The sequence below is a fragment of the Siphateles boraxobius genome, unplaced genomic scaffold, assembly GCF_051911475.1.
Source record: "Siphateles boraxobius isolate OS27281-9 unplaced genomic scaffold, OSU_SipBor_1 72, whole genome shotgun sequence".
In the NCBI taxonomy this organism is placed as follows: domain Eukaryota; kingdom Metazoa; phylum Chordata; class Actinopteri; order Cypriniformes; family Leuciscidae; genus Siphateles; species Siphateles boraxobius.
The window spans coordinates 1,117,028-1,139,171 of record NW_027509200.1 but is presented as its reverse complement, the minus strand read 5'-3'; the positions used below and the strand labels follow the sequence as shown (position 1 = coordinate 1,139,171).

At 40.0% G+C, this 22,144-nt stretch overlaps 1 protein-coding gene across 2 annotated transcripts in view; it reads right to left on the bottom strand.

Moving 5' to 3' along the window:
* Nucleotides 1-22,144, bottom strand: part of znfl2a (zinc finger-like gene 2a) — a 135,439-nt gene that overhangs the window by 8,286 nt on the left and 105,009 nt on the right. Inside the window, exon 1 of one of the 2 annotated variants that reach the window (XM_077217314.1) lies at nucleotides 21,638-21,829. The exons of the other annotated variant lie outside the window; for it this stretch is intronic. Coding sequence (XP_077073429.1) covers nucleotides 21,638-21,710 — 73 coding nt within the window. The 5' untranslated portion in view covers nucleotides 21,711-21,829. Of the gene's footprint in view, nucleotides 1-21,637; nucleotides 21,830-22,144 lie in introns of those variants that run through there. 2 annotated transcript variants of the gene reach the window in all.

Below are 22,144 nucleotides of genomic sequence, written 5' to 3'. Positions count from 1 at the left end.
CTGTAACCACACTGCGTTATTCAATTACTTTAGAATTTCCGCAGAATTATTACAACTTCACAATCGGTTTCAAGTAGGCTGCATACACTTTTGTTTCGATTAGCCTACTTTAGAAACAACTGATCTAATATAATTCTGCCACCACACTACTTCGGGCTGATTCAGTTCTGTTAGAATCTTAACAGAATTATAAGAGACCAACACAAAGTTTCAGTTACTTTAGAAACTTTACACTTAAGCACTTTGTTTCAATTACTTAAGAAACAACAATTCCAATACAACTCTGCCACCACACTGCTTCGGGCTGATTCAGTTCCGTTAGAATCTTAAACAAAATCATACAGAATAGGTTTAACAACTCCTCCTGCTAATACTGAATAAACCCAATTCTCTTCTGTCCTTAAAATTTTCCTTTTCTAGATTTTTTTAAACGAGGGGGTTCCCTGACAAAAAACAGCATAAATGAAAGAAATCAGCTTTTTCTTACCTTTCCCCACTTTTTTGTTGGAAATTCCTCGATGGGTGGCTCGCCAATGTAAGAAAAAATGAAGTGGACGTCGAAGATCTCAAAAATGAAGTTTATTACAGCATAGCAGTGTCAAGGTACACAAAGCACCTTGGGTGTCAGACTGAACCCAGAACATTCAAATCTTAAACCTTTTATCCTGTTACTGTTTACCACTCTTAATGTAAATGAAGTTGCTCTTGTTGTAACAGCTGTGTACTGAACTTCTGTCTTCTCTCTCAGCATGGAGCTGAAGATCCGTCTTAAATGTAAATTGAGGATAACAAAAGTGGTCCCTGTCCCTCTGTGCCCACATCTATGATATTCTCTCAAATAAGTTTAAGGTGAGAACATCTATTTGAAGTCCCTATAATCAAGATGGTTCTTGAATACCCGCTGTCGCTCCCACGCTATAGGTGATAACCGTGACTCTTTGATACTATTTACATATTACTGAGATTGTAAGGAATTGTTTCTATGATAATAAGCTCTTTTAAGTGAAGGAACATTTCAATATATCTATTGGAGTGGAAGTTGGATCGGAGCAGACTATAATTTCTTATATGTGATTCTTCAAAATTTGTGAAATCGTGAAAGTGGCACGGTCCTTCGGTCCGAAATCAGTGTTTTCAATTTTTTAGTAATTCATTTTATAATGCCTATAGCTCAAAACGATACGACTGAAACTGGTGCGACTCTACCTGCGCAACTCCACCGAGCAAGGACACCTGTAAGGCACTTAATTATCTTCTTCTCCCTTTACCTTTACCTTATTTCCCTTACTCGACATGTGCTTTTTTAATACATTCCTGTTGTCTCTCGACAACGCTCTCTCATTGCGCACAGAAGTCAACGCGATACTGCTTATTTTTTAGCGTCCCATTCTCTCATCTTCACACACCTCTCTCTCTTTCTGTGGGTCTATGGAATTGTCAATCAGCAGTCAATAAAGCTGACTTCATTCCAGTCTTTGCATCTCATTCTACTCTTAATATATTGGGCTTGACTGAGACCTGGATCCGTCCAGAAGACTCAACACCCCCTGCTGCTCTCTCTAACAACTTCTCTTTCTCCCACACCCCTCGCCAGGCTGGGAGGGGTGGGGGTACAGGTCTTCTCATTTCTAACAATTGGAAATACTTCTCTATGCAATAACTTATTTGAATATCCTGCTATTACACTTACAACGCCCATTAAGATCCATATTGTAGTTATTTATCAATCTCTGCTCTAGGGGTGGGAATCTCTAGGCACCTCACGATTCGATTCGATTACGATTCAGAGGCCTGCGATTCGATTCAAAAGCGATTATCGATTATCTGAATCTTTTGTGTGTGTGTGTGTGTGTGAATATATATACTTTGCTTTAAAAGTACAAAGTAATGACCCATAAAGAATTAACGTACAATATATTTTATTAACATTGCAAAGAACCAACAGGAAAATAAATGTGTGCCTGAACTAGCAGCATACTTGTAGTAAATTAATAATATAACAACAACAGGGTTTCTGACGATTCATGCTACCCATCGAGATGTGCTACTTACTGGTGCATGTCCAGACTCATTTTTCTTCTGCTTACCACGCCCATAAATCTATGCATCCTTGCTGTGGATACTTGTAGGAAACTTTGACAGGTCAAAGATGAATATTTGATGATAATTTTTACTTTTCACACCGTTTTAAAAATAAAAACAGTAGGCCTACATTATACTGTACTCTTAACTTCGAATTTTATTATAATTTTATTTCATATAATAATATCATTTTTACTTGTTATATCAAATGTGATAATTGCTAGTTCGTTTAAAATATCCAAATATGCTCCCCATACACTTACCCTGATTAAAATGAAATAACGATGTTATAATATTGTGAGATTTACAGCATTATGGAAACAATAGAGAATGAATCAACATTATCTATGATCGATTTGCGTTTGGGTAACATTTTTCGACAAGGCAGCAGAAATCGTCTGAACACCGGTAAAGCCCAGAGCCATAGAGAGAAACGGCTCTGGTACAGCCGAGTGTTTTTCCTCCTCTGGGTGGAAACGTGTCATATGGCTTCTCATATTTGTCGTGTTGCCGAAATATTTTAGTTTTATTCTACAAAGCTTACAACTAGTGTGGCTCTTGTCCAGCTCCTTTCCCCCTTCAACTTCATAGAAGCCAAAATATTTCCACACGTCAGCTTTTACGAGGAGGGTGTTTGGATTTCGCGCTCAGCCATCGCGTCTCTGTTATGTGCGCACGCCACAGACAGACGGTCCGGGCACTGCACTTCCGCGCTTCAGAGTTCCGTCTTTTGCGTTCCGTCAATATTACGTCATTATAAATAGGCTACATATCTAAAAAAAAAAAAATTTTTTTTTTGAAAATCGATTTTTGACATTTGTGAATCGATTCAGAATCGTCCACGTCCGCATCGCGATGCATCTAAGAATCGATTTTTTCCCCCACCCCTACTCTGCTCTCTTTCTTTTCTGTTGATGTTCAAGCTGCAAAATCTTCATATTTCCACAACAAGATCAACAGCGCCTCTAACACACGAACACGTTAAGACATTCAACTCTCTCCTCTGTCCACCTCCACCATCACCTACTCTTTAACTGCTGATGATTTTGCTAACTTCAACAAAACAACTATCAGCAACCATTTCTCAGCTCCACAGACAGGAACACAGACCAACCTCTTCCACAGCCAAAAACCTTCTCTCCACTAACCGAGGAAGTAGTATCTAAACTTCTATCCAGTCATCCTACCACCTGCCCTCTAGACCCCATCCCCTCATACCTTCTACAAGCCATCTCTCCCACACTTCTACCAGCACTCACGCACATCATCAACTCATCCCTCTACACTGGCATTTTCCCTACAGCATTCAAGCAGGCTCGGGTAACTCCCCTACTTAAAAAAAACAACATTAAACATCACTTTTAGAGAATTACAGACCTGTCTCTCTCCTACCATTCATTGTGAAAACACTTGAACGAGTTGCTTTCAACCAAGTATAATCTTTCCGGTCTCTGAACAACCAGCTAGATGTAAATCAATCTGGCTTCAAGAAAGGGCATTCAACCGAGACCGCATTACTTTCATCCATTTTTGTGCGTACGCCTTGGTCAGAGTTTGCGTGAAGGGCCGCACATTTTCCCGTCAAGTTTGCTTTTTACAAATACCGATTATTGCGTAGAGAGTGGCGTACACCACCTTTTGTGCGTACGCAACGTTTATAAATGAGGCCCCAGATGGCTGCAGTCAGGACAACTGAGACCGTCAACAGGGGAACTGCTACTGTATTCAGGACATAAAGACAGTGCTGCACATACAAAAGCCATGGCACTTATGCAGTCCAGAGAGGCACAGAAAGCGCTGATCGGCTGGGAAGCCCAAGGAAGGATGATGACTGCCTCAGAACCAAAAAGAAAAACATCAAGCGTAGCATCATCCAGTGCTACGCACCAACACATGACAGCAGCGAGGGCACGAAAGACCACTTATATGGTAGACTTCAAGCTTTATTGGACAATAGGAAGCGCAAAGATGTGAACATCCTGGTGGGGGACTTTAATGCCAAAATAGGAGCAGACAACACAGGCTATGAGGAATGGATGGGTTCACACGCGCTTGGTGCCACTGTTAATTTCATGACTAAATATTTTCGTCATTATTTTCGTCACGAATATATTTTTGCGGACGAAAACAAAACGAAAACTAAAAAAGAAGTCACTGATGGAGACTAAAACTATGACTAAATTGATTGACATTATCGTCAACGAATAAAGGACGAGACGAAAATATACTGTGACGAAAATCCAATCAGCAGACAGTAGAGATGCGAGGAATCAATAAACAAAAGAACCAATCGGCAAAACGGAACAGGCGAGACTGCATGAGAAGAGAACCAATCAGAGCCTGACTTAAGACGTGAAGCTAAGATATTCAGTCTTTGACCGAGCTCCCGGGAAGACAGCATTTGAATAGACGATGTCTAAACGAGCGACAAAATGTCCACAGCTGGGAGAAAAAGAAGGGGAGACTTGTGGGCACACTTCACGTTTGACGACTAACAAAACAAAGTGTAACGCATGCGGAGCGGACATTCGAGGCAAGAACACAACCAATTTGAAAAGACATTTACAGACGAGCCACCCGGACATTTTCTCAAAGGTAAATTCAAAACGATGTTCTTTTGTTTATTTAGCTAAACAAAATTGGAAGACTGCAGTGTGTAGATGTTGTAGCATTAAATATTACGAACTGAAAAGTACTGTAAAATAGCCCCTTCTTCAAGTTAAATGAGAGCATCATACGAATACGTAAAATTATGCTACATACATCTGATTAATACTAATGTTTAGTATATTTCATAATGTTCTACTTATCACAAATATTTCTAGATTAGTCATGTGAAATGTGACCGTTCACATCCTATCATTATACATACTAATCTTGCAATATTGTGGTATTTAAAACATACAATATTACTAGACAAAGGAATACCTTATAAAATCGTTACTTTTTTTTATCCACCTAGCTGCCAACTTATTAAATATTTACTTATTGCACTCTTTTATTTGCGTTTAGTGCTTTAATATTTACTGCTTGCCCAAATAGTGATTGCAATGAATAAATAATATAAACTTATTTAAACTTTTTCCTTTATGTCACAGCTACAGAAGTCTCCTGATGAAGGCGGTGAACCAAGTGCAAAAAAGGCAAAAATATCCAATCAAAACATTGCAGAAGCACTGCTAGGTACTACAAAGTACAAAAGCAATGCCAGAGAACAGCAAGTAAAAGAGGCTATAGCAAAATGGATTGGACGTTCAGGGTTACACTCACTACAGTAGAAGATGAGGACTTTATTCTCATGATAGAAACATTTGATAAGAAGCTGACAGTGCCAAAGAAAACAAAGATAAGCAAACTGATTGAAAAACAATATGAGGAAGAAATGACAAAGTTTTTTGTCAAAATTGACAAAGCACGATCAATTGTGAAGCTCTTTCGCAAGTCATCTGTTGCAACACAGAAGATTTTGGATAAGTGTGGCCTAATTGTTGTGAATGATTGTCCCACGCGCTGGTCAAGTACATATTACATGATTGCATGACTTCTCAAAGTTAAAGATCCTCTTTGCGAAATAGCGAATGAGATGGGGTGGGACAACTTACTCTCTAGTGAGTGGCAGAAGCTCAGCTCATTGCATGAACTCATGTTGCCTTTTGCCGAACACACACAGACTCTTCAGAGTGACACAATGTCTATGTCACTGATCGTCCCTGCCCTCTTAGATTTGCTTAGCCACCTTACTGATTTTGAAGAAAACACAAATCATCGGGATTTTGCCACTCTAGCACGAAAAATTAAAGTCAATTTGAACCAGCTCTTTGCCTGGGTATTGGTTCCATCAGATGAAAAGTTCTCTCCACTTGTTGCAGCTGCTTTCTTTCTCAACCCTACTGTGTGTGATACTCTCCTTGATGTGGCTGATGACAGTGTTCAGGAACTTTTTAAGCAGGCAGAGGGGTATGTGGTCCAGTGCACTCAGAGTCAAGAGACTCACCCTGATGATAATGTGGAGGAACTGAATAGACCAGAGCCTGACCCTGGACCACCATCCTCCTCCTCAAGGCAGCCAGTCTTCAGATTTCTGTCCAAATGCTGTGCAAAGCCTAAACCAAAGTCCTCCACATGTAGCATCAGGCAGCAACTAAGCAAGTACAAGGAGGAGCTCTCACAGCCCATTACTTGTGATTCAGGAATCCAGTTATGGCTTGGGAAATGTGACACATTTTATCACAGCTTGAAACCAATAGCATTAGATCTGTTACCAATGCCGGCTTCGCAAGCTTTTGCAGAGAGTTTTTAGTGTCACAGGTGACCTAACCAGGGGAAAGCGTAACAGAGCAAAAGTAACTTTAGCACGAAGTGCTTTCTTGAAAAGGAATAGAGGTAAATAAGTGTTAGTATTCTGTGGTTGAATTGCCAGCATTGTGGTAGCAAGAAGAAAATGTCATTCAGTGCACTTTAAATTCAAATTAAAGATGTTTGCACTAATTGTTCAGCTCAGCTGTAGGCTTTAAGGTCCTGGACCTAACTTTATTTTTCTTTTATTGATGGTGAATTGGCAGCTAGTTATTGATTACATTACCATGACAGTGTTTTTTGCTGCATAAAAGCTTTTGAATTGAAATAAAGTTGTGTTGAAATAAAGTTAAATTTGTGTTTTATATATTTTGGTTAAGTTTGTTTCCTATACCAGTGGTAAAAAATTGTCTAGTAAATCTGTTATTGATTTTGGTCTTATTTTGACCGACTAAAATACCAAGCAATCTTAGTCGACTAAAATAAGACTAAAATTAAAACAAATCAGATGACTAAAACTTGACTAAAACTAAAAATAATTAGTCAAAAGACTAAGACTAAAACTAAATTAGAATTTCTTGTCAAAAGTAACACTGCTTGGTGCTAATATATTCAGATTCTGCGCACGCAGTTTGAGTTTGGAGTTTTGTCGAAATGATTCATAATCCTTGATTTTCTTCTTTACACTCATTTATAAACAAAACATTTTCTATTTTTACAGCATGTGAACATATCTTCGATACTATTCCATAAAAAAAACAATCGGATTGCTTTGATATCGCTACTTATATCCAACTTTCCGCTACTAGCCTTAAGCCCGCTAGCATTGCACGCGTGGCCTCTCGCCTATCGATCATCTTTTTTACACCAGTTTCACTGAAAGGATACGGGTTCTATCCAGGATTTCAGTCCTAAATTAGTAGTGATATTAGTTGTATCACTACTAAATTGTTGTTCATCTGTTATAATGGCGAATAAATCGATGTGTGTCTAACGTTACCTCTGAGGTCAGGTGAGGACACTTTTGAGCTGCATTCGGTGCAGTTAGAGCTGGAGTCCGTGGAGAAGCAGATCCGTGATCTACTAGAGAGGCAAGACGAGCTGCGAGATCGGTGATCAGCGCTTGAAACATCACACGCCGATGCTCACAAGTCAGTGGTTAGTACGTTTTTGACTTCGACCTCGTCTACTCCGTGTGTTTTTCTGCACAGGACCCAAACACCCATGACGCGATCATCCCTGGCTTCATTCACTCCGGCACCGACACAACACCATGGACCCTGGGTGATCCCACAGCGGAAGACACGAGTCAGGAACAGAGCAAGAACCTCTCCGCCCCTCGAGGTCTTCGAGATTTCCATCCGGAACCGCTTCTCCCCTCTTCGCGAGTCGGACCACGACGACGCCTTGATCATCGTAAGTTCCATCGTCCGTCATGTCCGCGCTACCTCAGGTAAGGGTACGGTGCGCACTCACTGCTTTCCTGGTGCTCGTGTTCTAGATGTCGCTGCACAGGTTCCCGAGATCCTGAACGGTGACGAGCGCGTCGGAGCTGTTGTGCTGCACGCGGGAGTGTCTGGACCGCTTCCCACGTACCGACAAGGACATGAAAGGTTCAGTAGATTATTTGCTCTTAATGAATGGTTAATGTCATGGTGTAATGAACGGAAACTGCTCTTTGTAAATAATTGGAATCTGTTCTGGGAGCGACCTAGGCTCTACCGTGCTGATGGCCTGCACCCCAGCAGAATCTTAACGGCTGTTCTGTCGGACAACATCTCCAAGATGTTACACACCATATGACTAGAAAATCAAAGTCCAAATCACAGTCTTTGCTGTGCCAACTTAACTGATATCATAAGTAGTGTAGAACATTATATAGAAACTGTGTCTGTTCCTCGTTTAGTGAGGCCAAACAATAAATCTACTGTAGGATCTAGGAAAAATCTAATTGTAATTAAACCAGAAAATCTCAATATCAGTGAACAAAAACAATTTCTAAAGCTAGGTCTTCTAAACATTAGATCGCTCACACCTAAGGCGGTTATTGTAAATGAAATGGTCACAGATAATAGTTTTGATTTACTTTGCCTTTCTGAAACCTGGCTTAAACCAAATGATTATTTCGGTCTAAATGAGTCTACTCAATCAGGATACTGTTATAAGCATGAGCCCCGTCTGATCGGTCGTGGCGGCGGTGTTGCAACAATCTATAGAGATATTCTAAATGTTACTCAGAAAACAGGTCAAAGGTTTAATTCGTTTGAAGTACTTGTGCTAAATGTTACACTCTTAGATGTAAGAAGGAAATACTTATTATCTCTAGTCTTGGCTACTGTATATAGACCTCCAGGGCCCTATGCTGATTTCCTAAAAGAGTTTGCAGACTTTCTCTAAGATCTATTGGTCAATGTCGATAAAGCAATAATTATTTGCGATTTTAACATACACGTGGATAATACAAATGATGCGTTAGGGGCTGCGTTTTCAGATTTATTAAACTCCTTTGGGGTCAAGCAAAACGTCAGTGGTCCCACTCATCGTCTAAATCATCCACTAGATTTAATTATATCATATTGAACCAATCCAACCGATACAGATATTATACCGCAAAGTGATGATGTCACTGATCATTACATGGTAACTTGCATAATACGTACTGCTGAAATTTGTCATGTTGCGCCACATTATCGACCAGGCAGAACAATCCTTCCAACCACTTTAGATAGATTCTCAAATAGCTTACCCGATCTATCTCAGCTGCTCAGTGAACCCAAACAAACAGATGAACTAGAGGAAATGACTAGCAGTTTTGAGCAGCATTTTCTCTGGTACATTAGGAATTGTTGCAACAATTAGATTAAAAAAGGTTAGAGAGAAAACTAAAGCACCTTGGTACAACAGTGCTACACATGTTATCAAGAGAGAAACTCGTAACTTAGAGCGTAAATGGAAACAAACTAATTTAGAGGTCTTTAGAATCGCGTGGAAAGACAGTATGTCACGTTATAAAAAGGCTCTAAAAGCAGCCAGGGCTGAGCATCTCCGCAAACTAATAGAAAATAACCAAAATAATCCAAGGTTTTTATTCAACACCGTGGCTAGACTAACAAATAAACAAACATCACCAGAGCAAAATATTCCGTTACAATATAGTAGTAATGATTTTATGAATTACTTCGATGAGAAAATAGAAAGCATCCGAAACACAATTGTAAATGTACAATCTTTTATGGCGTCTTATGATTCAGCCTCAATTATCGCCCCTCTGGAACAACTACACCGCTTTACAACTATAGGACAGGAAGAGCTAAATAAACTTGTCATTGCATCTAAACCAACAACATGTTTATTAGATCCAATACCCACTAAACTACTGAAAGAAGTGTTACCTGTAGTGGAAGAGCCTCTTCTCAATATTATTAACTCGTCTTTATTTTTAGGTCATGTTCCAAGAATATTCAAGCTGGCAGTAATAAAACCTCTCATTAAGAAACCGCAATTAGATCCAAATAACTTAGCAAATTACAGACCCATCTCAAATCTTCCATTTATGTCTAAAATACTAGAAAAAGTTGTGTCCGCTCAATTGTGCTCTTTCTTGCAAGAAAATGATATCTATGAAAAATTCCAGTCAGGATTCAGACCGCATCATAGCACAGAAACTGCGCTAGTTAAAATTACAAATGATTTACTTTTAGCTTCTGACCAAGGCTGTATCTCAATACTAGTTCTACTCGATCTTAGCGCTGCGTTCGACACTATAGATCATAAAATACTCTTGGATCGACTACACAAAAAATCTTAAAAATTATCTTAAAAATTCAGGTGATATTTATATTTATTCATACTATACAAAATACTGTAAATATGTTCATTATCTGTAAATGTTTATTCTGACAAAACCCAACTGTGACCATATATTTTCATAGTATTTTCATATTTTTTATAATTTTATTCGTAGAATTTGTATTACTATTTGTATTACTATTACTTGTTGTATCTGTATTTGTATATGTGCACTGGAAGCCTCAGTACCAAGGAAAATTCCTTGTGTGTGCAGGCACACTTGGCAATAAAGCTCTTTCTGATTCTGATTCTGAAAACTACACTGGTGTTCAGGGACAGGCATTACATTTACATTACATTTATTCATTTAGCTGACACTTTTATCCAAAGCGACTTAAAATTGCTATATGTCAGGGGTCGCACGCCTCTGGAGCAACTAGGGGTTAAGTGTCTTGCTCAGGGACACATTGGTGTCTCACTGTGGATTCGAACCCGGGTCTCTCACACCAAAGGCATGCGTCTCATCCACTGCGCCATCACCAAACCTTAAACCAGCATTAAACTGGTTTAGATCGTACTTATCAGACCGTTATCATTTTGTTTGTTTAAATGGGGAAACATCGAAGATAACGTCAGTAGACTATGGAGTGCCGCAAGGATCGGTGTTAGGCCCTCTGCTATTCTCAATATACATGCTCCCACTTGGTAATATTATAAGAAAACATGGAATTAATTTCCACTGTTATGCTGATGACTCTCATTTATATATTTCATCACGACCAGATGAAAACACTAACTTATCTAAATTGACAGTGTCTTAAAGATATAAGATGCTGGATGACATGTAATTTCCTGCTAATAAATTCAGATAAAAAGGAGGTATTACTTATTGGTCCAAAAAACTACCCACAAAACCTCGTACAATACAACTTTAATTTAGAAGGATCTCCTGTTACTTTATCCACTACAGTAAAATACCTGGGTGTTATAATAGACCACAACTTGTCTTTCGAAAATCATATTTCATATGTTACAAGAACAACCTTTTTCCACCTTAGAAACATTGCTAAGCTACGTAACATGCTATCTGTTTCTGATGCAGAAAAGCTAGTTCATGCATTCATGACCTCGAGACTAGATTATTGTAATGCTATATTAGCTGGCTGTCCTGCATCCTCAATAAACAAGCTACAGTTAGTGCAAAATGCAGCCGCTAGAGTTCTTACTAGATCAAGAAAATATGATCATATAACACCTATTTTATCATCTCTACACTGGTTACCTATTAAGTACCGTATAATTTACAAAGTATTCCTACTGACCTATAAAGCCCTAAATGGTTTAGCTCCTGTGTATTTAATGGACCTTCTATCGACCTACAATCCATCGCGTTCTTTAAGATCACTAAATTCGAGGCTTCTTGTCATTCCTAGGATATCTAAGTCCACTAAAGGAGGGAGGGCGTTCTCGCATTTAGCTCCTAAACTCTGGAATAGCCTTCCTGATATTGTTCGAGACTCAGACTCGCTGTCCCAGTTTAAAACTAGATTAAAGACGCATCTATTTAGCCAAGCATTCACATAATGTTTACCTTTTATACCACTGTTAAATCAGATCAAATGCATTAATTTTATGAACAGCAGCTATGCTAATTATTTCCAATCTGCTTTTCTGCGGTTATCTCGGGACGCTAGTCCCGAGGTGAATAACATTTGTCAGCTCCAGTTTGTATCCAGCTTCTCACGGAGACTTTAGATGCCCCAAAACCTGCGGTGAGACGACTAAAGGACTGTGAAGAGACGGCTCGACGCCTGTGAAGAGACGACTCAACACCGGCAATATGTTATTCCCTAAATTAATACATGATTAACTAACTGTATTTTTCTATGCACATTTCTGAAATGCACTTTCTGTAAAGCTGCTTTGAAACAATATGTATTGTGAAAAGTGCTATACAAATAAATTTGAATTGAATTGAATTACTAAGCCCTGCGGATCGCAAAAGCTGCTTCCAAATCTTCAGTTCTCATGCTGCTGGATCTGTCTGCTGCTTTTGACATTGTGAATCATCAGATCCTTCTGTCCAGCCTCTCATCACTGAGCATCAAAGGATCTTCCCTCCACTGGTTTGAGTCTTATCTCACAGGTAGGTCGTTCAGGGTTCCATGGAGAGGCGAGGTATCCAAAGCACATCAACTGACCACAGGGGTTCCTCAGGGTTAAGTTCTTGGACCGCTCCTCTTCTCCATTTTCTCTTCTCCAGAATGCTGCAGCCTGTCTTGTCTTCAACGAGCCCAAAAGGGCCCAGGTCACTCCTCTGTTCATCTCACTGCATTGGCCACCACTCGCTGCTCGCATCAAGTTCAAGGCATAGACGCTTGCTTACAGATCGACCACAGGCTCAGCTTCCTCCTACTTTCACTCGCTCCTACATGCCTACCAGAGGCCTATGATCGGTCAATGAGAGATGGCTCGTGGTACCATCTCAGAGAGCCACAAAATCACTCTCCACAACATTCTCATTCACGGTTCCATGCTGGTGGAATGATCTCCCCACCCTCATCCGGAATGCAGAATCCCTGAAAACATTCAAAAGACAACTGAAAACTCATCTCTGAGGTCAGGTGAGGACACTTTTGAGCTGCATTCGGTGCAGTTAGAGCTGGAGTCCGTGGAGAAGCAGATCCGTGATCTACTAGAGAGGCAAGACGAGCTGCGAGATCGGCGATCAGCGCTTGAAACATCACGCGCCGATGCTCACAAGTCAGTGGTTAGTAAGTTTTTGACTTCGACCTCGTCTACTCCGTGTGTTTTTCTGCACAGGACCCAAACACCCATGACGCGATCATCCCTGGCTTCATTCACTCCGGCACCGACACAACACCATGGACCCTGGGTGATCCCACAGCGGAAGACACGAGTCAGGAACAGAGCAAGAACCTCTCCGCCCCTCGAGGTCTTCGAGATTTCCATCCGGAACCGCTTCTCCCCTCTTCGCGAGTCGGACCACGACGACGCCTTGATCATCGTAAGTTCCATCGTCCGTCATGTCCGCGCTACCTCAGGTAAGGGTACGGTGCGCACTCACTGCTTTCCTGGTGCTCGTGTTCTAGATGTCGCTGCACAGGTTCCCGAGATCCTGAACGGTGACGAGCGCGTCGGAGCTGTTGTGCTGCACGCGGGAGTGAACGACATCAGGCTGCGGCAGACGGAGGTTCTGAAGAAGGACTACAGGAGCCTGAACGAGACTGTATGCAGCACATCGCCTGAAGCAATGATCATCGTGTCTGGACCGCTTCCCACGTACCGACAAGGACAGGAAAGGTTCAGTAGATTATTTGCTCTAAATGAATGGTTAATGTCATGGTGTAATGAACGGAAACTGCTCTTTGTAAATAATTGGAATCTGTTCTGGGAGCGACCTAGGCTCTACCGTGCTGATGGCCTGCACCCCAGCAGAATCGGAACGGCTGTTCTGTCGGACAACATCTCCAAGATGTTACACACCATATGACTAGAAAATCAAAGTCCAAATCACAGTCTTTGCTGTGCCAACTTAACTGATATCATAAGTAGTGTAGAACATTATATAGAAACTGTGTCTGTTCCTCGTTTAGTGAGGCCAAACAATAAATCTACTGTAGGATCTAGGAAAAATCTAATTGTAATTAAACCAGAAAATCTCAATATCAGTGAACAAAAACAATTTCTAAAGCTAGGTCTTCTAAACATTAGATCGCTCACACCTAAGGCGGTTATTGTAAATGAAATGGTCACAGATAATAGTTTTGATTTACTTTGCCTTTCTGAAACCTGGCTTAAACCAAATGAATATTTCGGTCTAAATGAGTCTACTCAATCAGGATACTGTTATAAGCATGAGCCCCGTCTGATCGGTCGTGGCGGCGGTGTTGCAACAATCTATAGAGATATTCTAAATGTTACTCAGAAAACAGGTCAAAGGTTTAATTCGTTTGAAGTACTTGTGCTAAATGTTACACTCTTAGATGTAAGAAGGAAATACTTATTATCTCTAGTCTTGGCTACTGTATATAGACCTCCAGGGCCCTATGCTGATTTCCTAAAAGAGTTTGCAGACTTTCTCTAAGATCTATTGGTCAATGTCGATAAAGCAATAATTGTTCGAGATTTTAACATACACGTGGATAATACAAATGATGCGTTAGGGGCTGCGTTTTCAGATTTATTAAACTCCTTTGGGGTCAAGCAAAACGTCAGTGGTCCCACTCATCGTCTAAATCATACACTAGATTTAATTATATCATATTGAACCAATCCAACCGATATAGATATTGTACCGCAAAGTGATGATGTCACTGATCATTACATGGTAACTTGCATAATACGTACTGCTGAAATCTGTCATGTTGCGCCACGTTATCGACCAGGCAGAACAATCCTTCCAACCACTTTAGATAGATTCTCAAATAGCTTACCTGATCTATCTCAGCTGCTCAGTGAACCCAAACAAACAGATGAACTAGAGGAAATGACTAGCAGTTTTGAGCAGCATTTTCTCTGGTACATTAGGAATTGTTGCACCAATTAGATTAAAAAAGGTTAGAGAGAAAACTAAAGCACCATGGTACAACAGTGCTACGCATGTTATCAAGAGAGAAACTCGTAACTTAGAGCGTAAATGGAAACAAACTAATTTAGAGGTCTTTAGAATCGCGTGGAAAGACAGTATGTCACGTTATAAAAAGGCTCTAAAAGCAGCCAGGGCTGAGCATCTCCGCAAACTAATAGAAAATAACCAAAATAATCCAAGGTTTTTATTCAACACCGTGGCTAGACTAACAAATAAACAAACATCACCAGAGCAAAATATTCCGTTACAGTATAGTAGTAATGATTTTATGAATTACTTCAATGAGAAAATAGAAATTATCAGAAACACAATTGTAAATGTACAATCTTTTATGGCGTCTTATGATTCAGCCTCAATTATGGCCCCTCTAGAACAACTACACCGCTTTACAACTATAGGACAGGAAGAGCTGAATAAACTTGTCATTGCATCTAAACCAACAACATGTTTATTAGATCCAATACCCACTAAACTACTGAAAGAAGTGTTACCTGTAGTGGAAGAGCCTCTCAATATTATTAACTCGTCTTTATCTTTAGGTCATGTTCCAAGAATATTCAAACTGGCAGTAATAAAACCTCTCATTAAGAAACCGCAATTAGATCCAAATAACTTAGCAAATTACAGACCCATCTCAAATCTTCCATTTATGTCTAAAATACTAGAAAAAGTTGTGTCCGCTCAATTGTGCTCTTTCTTGCAAGAAAATGATATCTATGAAAAATTCCAGTCAGGATTCAGACCGCATCATAGCACAGAAACTGCGCTAGTTAAAATTACAAATGATTTACTTTTAGCTTCTGACCAAGGCTGTATCTCAATACTAGTTCTACTCGATCTTAGCGCTGCGTTCGACACTATAGATCATAAAATACTCTTGGATCGACTACACAAAAAATCTTAAAAATTATCTTAAAAATTCAGGTGATATTTATATTTATTCATACTATACAAAATACTGTAAATATGTTCATTATCTGTAAATGTTTATTCTGACAAAACCCAACTGTGACCATATATTTTCATAGTATTTTCATATTTTTTATAATTTTATTCGTAGAATTTGTATTACTATTTGTATTACTATTACTTGTTGTATCTGTATTTGTATATGTGCACTGGAAGCCTCAGTACCAAGGAAAATTCCGTGTGTGCAAGCACACTTAGCAATAAAGCTCTTTCTGATTCTGATTCTGAAAACTACACTGGTGTTCAGGGACAGGCATTACATTTACATTACATTTATTCATTTAGCTGACACTTTTATCCAAAGCGACTTACAATTGCTATATGTCAGGGGTCGCACGCCTCTGGAGCAACTAGGGGTTAAGTGTCTTGCTCAGGGACACATTGGTGTCTCACTGTGGATTCGAACCCGGGTCTCTCACACCAAAGGCATGCGTCTCATCCACTGCGCCATCACCAAACCTTAAACCAGCATTAAACTGGTTTAGAATGTACTTATCAGACCGTTATCATTTTGTTTGTTTAAATGGGGAAACATCGAAGATAACGTCAGTAGACTATGGAGTGCCGCAAGGATCGGTGTTAGGCCCTCTGCTATTCTCAATATATATGCTGCCACTTGGTAATATTATAAGAAAACATGGAATTAATTTCCACTGTTATGCTGATGACTCTCATTTATATATTTCATCACGACCAGATGAAAACACTAACTTATCTAAATTGACAGTGTCTTAAAGATATAAGATGCTGGATGACATGTAATTTCCTGCTAATAAATTCAGATAAAAAGGAGGTATTACTTATTGGTCCAAAAAACTACCCACAAAACCTCGTACAATACAACTTTAATTTAGAAGGATCTCCTGTTACTTTATCCACTACAGTAAAATACCTGGGTGTTATAATAGACCACAACTTGTCTTTCGAAAATCATATTTCATATGTTACAAGAACAACCTTTTTCCACCTTAGAAACATTGCTAAGCTACGTAACATGCTATCTGTTTCTGATGCAGAAAAGCTAGTTCATGCATTCATGACCTCGAGACTAGATTATTGTAATGCTATATTAGCTGGCTGTCCTGCATCCTCAATAAACAAGCTACAGTTAGTGCAAAATACAGCCGCTAGAGTTCTTACTAGGTCAAGAAAATATGATCATATAACACCAATTTTATCATCTCTACACTGGTTACCTATTAAGTACCGTATAATTTACAAAGTATTACTACTGATCTATAAAGTCCTAAATGGTTTAGCTCCTGTGTATTTAATGGACCTTCTATCGACCTACAATCCATCGCGCTCTTTAAGATCACTAAATTCGAGGCTTCTGGTCATTCCTAGGATATCTAAGTCCACTAAAGGAGGGAGGGCGTTCTCACATTTAGCTCCTAAACTCTGGAATAGCCTTCCTGATATTGTTCGAGGCTCAGACTCGCTGTCCCAGTTTAAAACTAGATTAAAGACGCATCTATTTAGCCAAGCATTCACTTAATGTTTACCTTTTATACCACTGTTAAATCAGATCAAATGCATTAATTTTATGAACAGCAGCTATGCTAATTATTTCCAATCTGCTTTTCTGCGGTTATCTCGGGACGCTAGTCCCGAGGTGAATAACGTTTGTCAGCTCCAGTTTGTATCCAGCTTCTCACGGAGACTTTAGATGCCCCAACACCTGCGGTGAGACGACTAAAGGACTGTGAAGAGACGGCTCGACGCCTGTGAAGACTCAACACCGGCAATATGTTATGCCCTAAATTAATACATGATTAACTAACTGTATTTTTCTATGCACATTTCTGAAATGCACTTTCTGTAAAGCTGCTTTGAAACAATATGTATTGTGAAAAGTGCTATACAAATAAATTTGAATTGAATTGAATTACTAAGCCCTGCGGATCGCAAAAGCTGCTTCCAAATCTTCAGTTCTCATGCTGCTGGATCTGTCTGCTGCTTTTGACATTGTGAATCATCAGATCCTTCTGTCCAGCCTCTCATCACTGAGCATCAAAGGATCTTCCCTCCACTGGTTTGAGTCTTATCTCACAGGTAGGTCGTTCAGGGTTCCATGGAGAGGCGAGGTATCCAAAGCACATCAACTGACCACAGGGGTTCCTCAGGGTTAAGTTCTTGGACCGCTCCTCTTCTCCATTTTCTCTTCTCCAGAATGCTGCAGCCTGTCTTGTCTTCAACGAGCCCAAAAGGGCCCACGTCACTCCTCTGTTCATCTCACTGCATTGGCCACCACTCGCTGCTCGCATCAAGTTCAAGGCATAGACGCTTGCTTACAGATCGACCACAGGCTCAGCTTCCTCCTACTTTCACTCGCTCCTACATGCCTACCAGAGGCCTATGATCGGTCAATGAGAGATGGCTCGTGGTACCATCTCAGAGAGCCACAAAATCACTCTCCACAACATTCTCATTCACGGTTCCATGCTGGTGGAATGATCTCCCCACCCTCATCCGGAATGCAGAATCCCTGAAAACATTCAAAAGACAACTGAAAACTCATCTCTTCCATGAGCACTTACAGTAACATAATAAATATATATATATATATACATATGTCCTTTTACTTTAAATCCTCCCTTGTCTGGCTTATGTTACTCTGAACAATGCCTAAACTTTGTATTTTGAGCACTTCGTGTTGTTTTTGCCTCTCCACAATGTCTTAACTTGTCTTTAGTCCTCAGTTGTAAGTCGTTTTGGATAAAAGCATCTGCTAAATGACTAAATGTAAAAGGATCCACAAGGCCACGTGGGTGTCGCCAGACCATGCAACAGAAAACCAGATAGACCGCTTGTGTATCTCCAAAAAGTTCAGAAGATCACTCCAAGATGTCCGAGTGAAGAGGGGTGCAGATGCAGCAACCGATCACCATCTACTAATAGCAAATCTGAAAAATTAAGCTAAATAAAGAACTTCAGACACACAAGCTAAAAGACAGAAATTCAATGATGGTTTCCTGAAAGATCAAACTATCCAGAAAGACTACCAGCAAATAAGTTGAAAAGTAAAAAATGACCTAACCTTAACCTGCCGGGAAGTAGTAGGACCAAAGAAGCCCCAACAGAAAGACTGGATGACAGCAGGCACCTTTAACAAGATACAAGTGAGAAAACAGAAGAAAGGAGCCCTCAACTAAGGGTGTAACGATATTCAAACCAAACCGAAAAACCACGATACAGAACCCACGATACATGTCGCGAATACTCTCATAGCGTACCAAACACGCCCCGCCCCCTGCTACCCCGGCCCAGCCCTGGCTCATTGGCCCTTATGTCTTATGTGTACACAACGAATTCAGTTTTGTAGGCTAACCACCATAGCAAGCTCCTTGCTCCTTTTATTTAACAAAATACATCATAATCAGCTAAAATGCATGCACGGGATACTTTACTTCCTGAACAAGTGTGCACCCGGGTCCATGATGCTTTCATGGGGCTTTCACACTGGCAGTTTAGTTCGGAACAGGATGCGGTTCGCATGAAAAATCGCTAATGTGAACGTTGTCATGTGGACCCAGGTGCCCACTGGGGTACCGAACGGAAGAGAGTCTCCACAAAAGAGTCCATTTGCAAGCAGCGGAAAGACAGCTTATGCGACACACACACACTCAGAAAACCTGTGTTGTTTACTCAGTAGGGCTGGGTATTGTTAGGAATATTGTTTCACAATTCGATTCGATTTTGATTCTTGAGGCTTCGATTCGATTTCGATTCGATATTGATTTATTAGCTTCGATATCGATTCAATAATTAGTAAATACACAAGTAATTAAGTACCTGAGTATATTTTTAAATAATGTGTGCAGTATTACCAATGTTTAAGAACAAATTGACCCCAGCATGTTTCCTGTCATGGTTTATTTAGCAGAACAAACTGTACAATATTGTACATGTGTTGAATACAAACCACAACTGTAACAAACAGGTGCTTTATTAACACCTCTAAAGTGCATGTAACTAAGTAGTAGAAAGTATATTTATTTATTCCTATACATTCAAGTTATAAAAGAAATGTAAACAGAAGCACAAAATGTGCATACTCATCAAAAAATGCACGCTCATAATGGAAGCGACACGGTCGCGGTGCGACGCGCTCGTTTTTTCCAAGCACGTCCGCACGGCATCGAGATAAAAACATCTCAACTTCTCAGAATGCCGCAAGTGTTTTCCTTGCTGTAACAGAGAGCGCAGCTGATGGTTGCTAAGCAAAGACAGACACCTCTGGAGCGCAACCGCCCTATAGCGCTTTGGAAAAAGGAGAACGCGGTGCGCTTACCGTTTTTAGGAGCTATATGTGAGCAACGCCTTAAGCGCGTCTTGTACAACGCTGAACGCTCTCACTAGAGTGTTGCCCACAGCGCCGCCACTGGCCGGTGGGCTGAATCGATTCATAGGATTTGATGAATCGATATTGAATTGAGAAACAAATAATTGCAATGCATTGATGAATCGATATTTTTACCCAGCCCTATTACTCAGCTATGCATAATAGCACCAAATTAATACAAAACAAAATATATTGACCCGCGTTGTGTTTTCTATCATGCGCCGTGCACGTTTGCGATGACGTAAGAGGCACGCAAACGCACCAGAGTTCGATAGAATCAAGTTGAGTGTGAAACCAGACCGACGTTGCGGAGGGCCGCCAGGAACAATCGCGCTTGGCCTCGGACCGCAGCAAACAAGCCCAGTGTAAAAGTCCCCTCACATACACGCGAAACGCAGCACGGTTTGGTATGAAAGTAAAAGGGTGACAAAACTCGAGAGCATGTAGATGTGAATTAGAGAACTTGTACAATACATATTCATACTTGTACGCTAACAGCTTGTACACTCACTGTTAGTAAATCTGGCCCCAAGTCTTTTTGAAGTCTTTTATTCTCAATATGGCTGCATTTTTTTTAAAAATACAGTAAAACAGTTAAATAACTTTTCTATGGTAATATATCGTATAATATAATTTATTTACACTCCAAAATGAAAACCTGTCAAATAAAAATCTAGTGATTTTTCATGCGAACCGTGCCCCTCTCTGAACTAAACTGCCAGTGTGAATGCCTTGCATCTGACTTTTACAATCACATTAACTTTCTACAGCAGTGAACGTTATAAAGACTGAATCATAAATTTCGTTCAACCCATATAGGCTACAGAACCATATTTGAGCTGTTTGTTTTGCAATACTGTTTGAATGTTGTTTCTTTGTTTTGAGTTTTTTTTGTGTGTGTGTGTGTGTGTTCATATTAAGTCACAAAAGGTGCTTACTTGGATGGCTTTTTTTCTCTCATTGGTTTATGTTGATGCCTATGACCCTCCCTAAAAGAAGATTTAGAATTAATATTTACTCAGAAGCACGTGTTGGTTATAGGGTTAACAGACCAAAACTAATGCAATAGTTGAGTTCTATAGTCTATTTGAGCCTAGTTTACTAGAGTAGATGACTATTTTTTTAAACTTATAAGCAGATTTATCTAATGGCTTGGATCGTTATTCATTATAACACAAGAAAAAGAGGACAGAGGCAGTGAGAAACAATGAAACTGATCAAATGCGATTGTGAAAGTGCTCATAGCTCATGCTCAATCTAAACACGTGTTTGTGTAATATTAAGGCGCGATTCGTCTTTATTGTTAATAGACGTTAAACGTGTCGTCAGCTGAATTCACAGATCATGAAGACGGATCTCGTTTTTAGATCATTAATGCGCTACTATCGTTACAGTGCAAACACACACACACACACAAACAAACACACACACACACACACACACACACACACACACACACACACACACACACACGCGCGCGCGCGCAGAGAGAGAGAGAGAGAGAGAGAGAGTTATGCTATCGCTACTGAGGAAAGATCACTAACCTCTCTGTTCCTCAGTATCTTCATCTCTCACTCCTTCACTCATGTCTTCACACTCCTCTTTAATAAACTCCATAATCTCAGCAGGAGATTCAGAAGTTGCTACTGGAGTCTCTCTTTTTCGTGTGTGTGTGAGTGAGCTGATGGTGGAGGAAACCAAGCATGCCGCACAAGTCCTGAAAAGTGAAGCCAAAGCCTCTCGATCGCCCCCCAGTGGCTGGTCCCAGTATAGCTCATTAATATGGAGGTAAATTGATGCCAAAACCATTGAAAATAGACAGACTAAGTCACAAATAGATATTACAACTTGTAAACACAAAGCACGATCTAAAAATAGATTAAAAATCCGCAAACAAAGTCCTCATGATCCGCAAATGTAAAACAAGATCTACAAATAGATACAAAGTCCTCAAACAAACTCTTCGTGATCCACAAATATAAAGCATGGTCTACAAAAAGATTAAAAATTGCAAATAAACACATCCTGATTCACAAATAGAAATCAGTCAC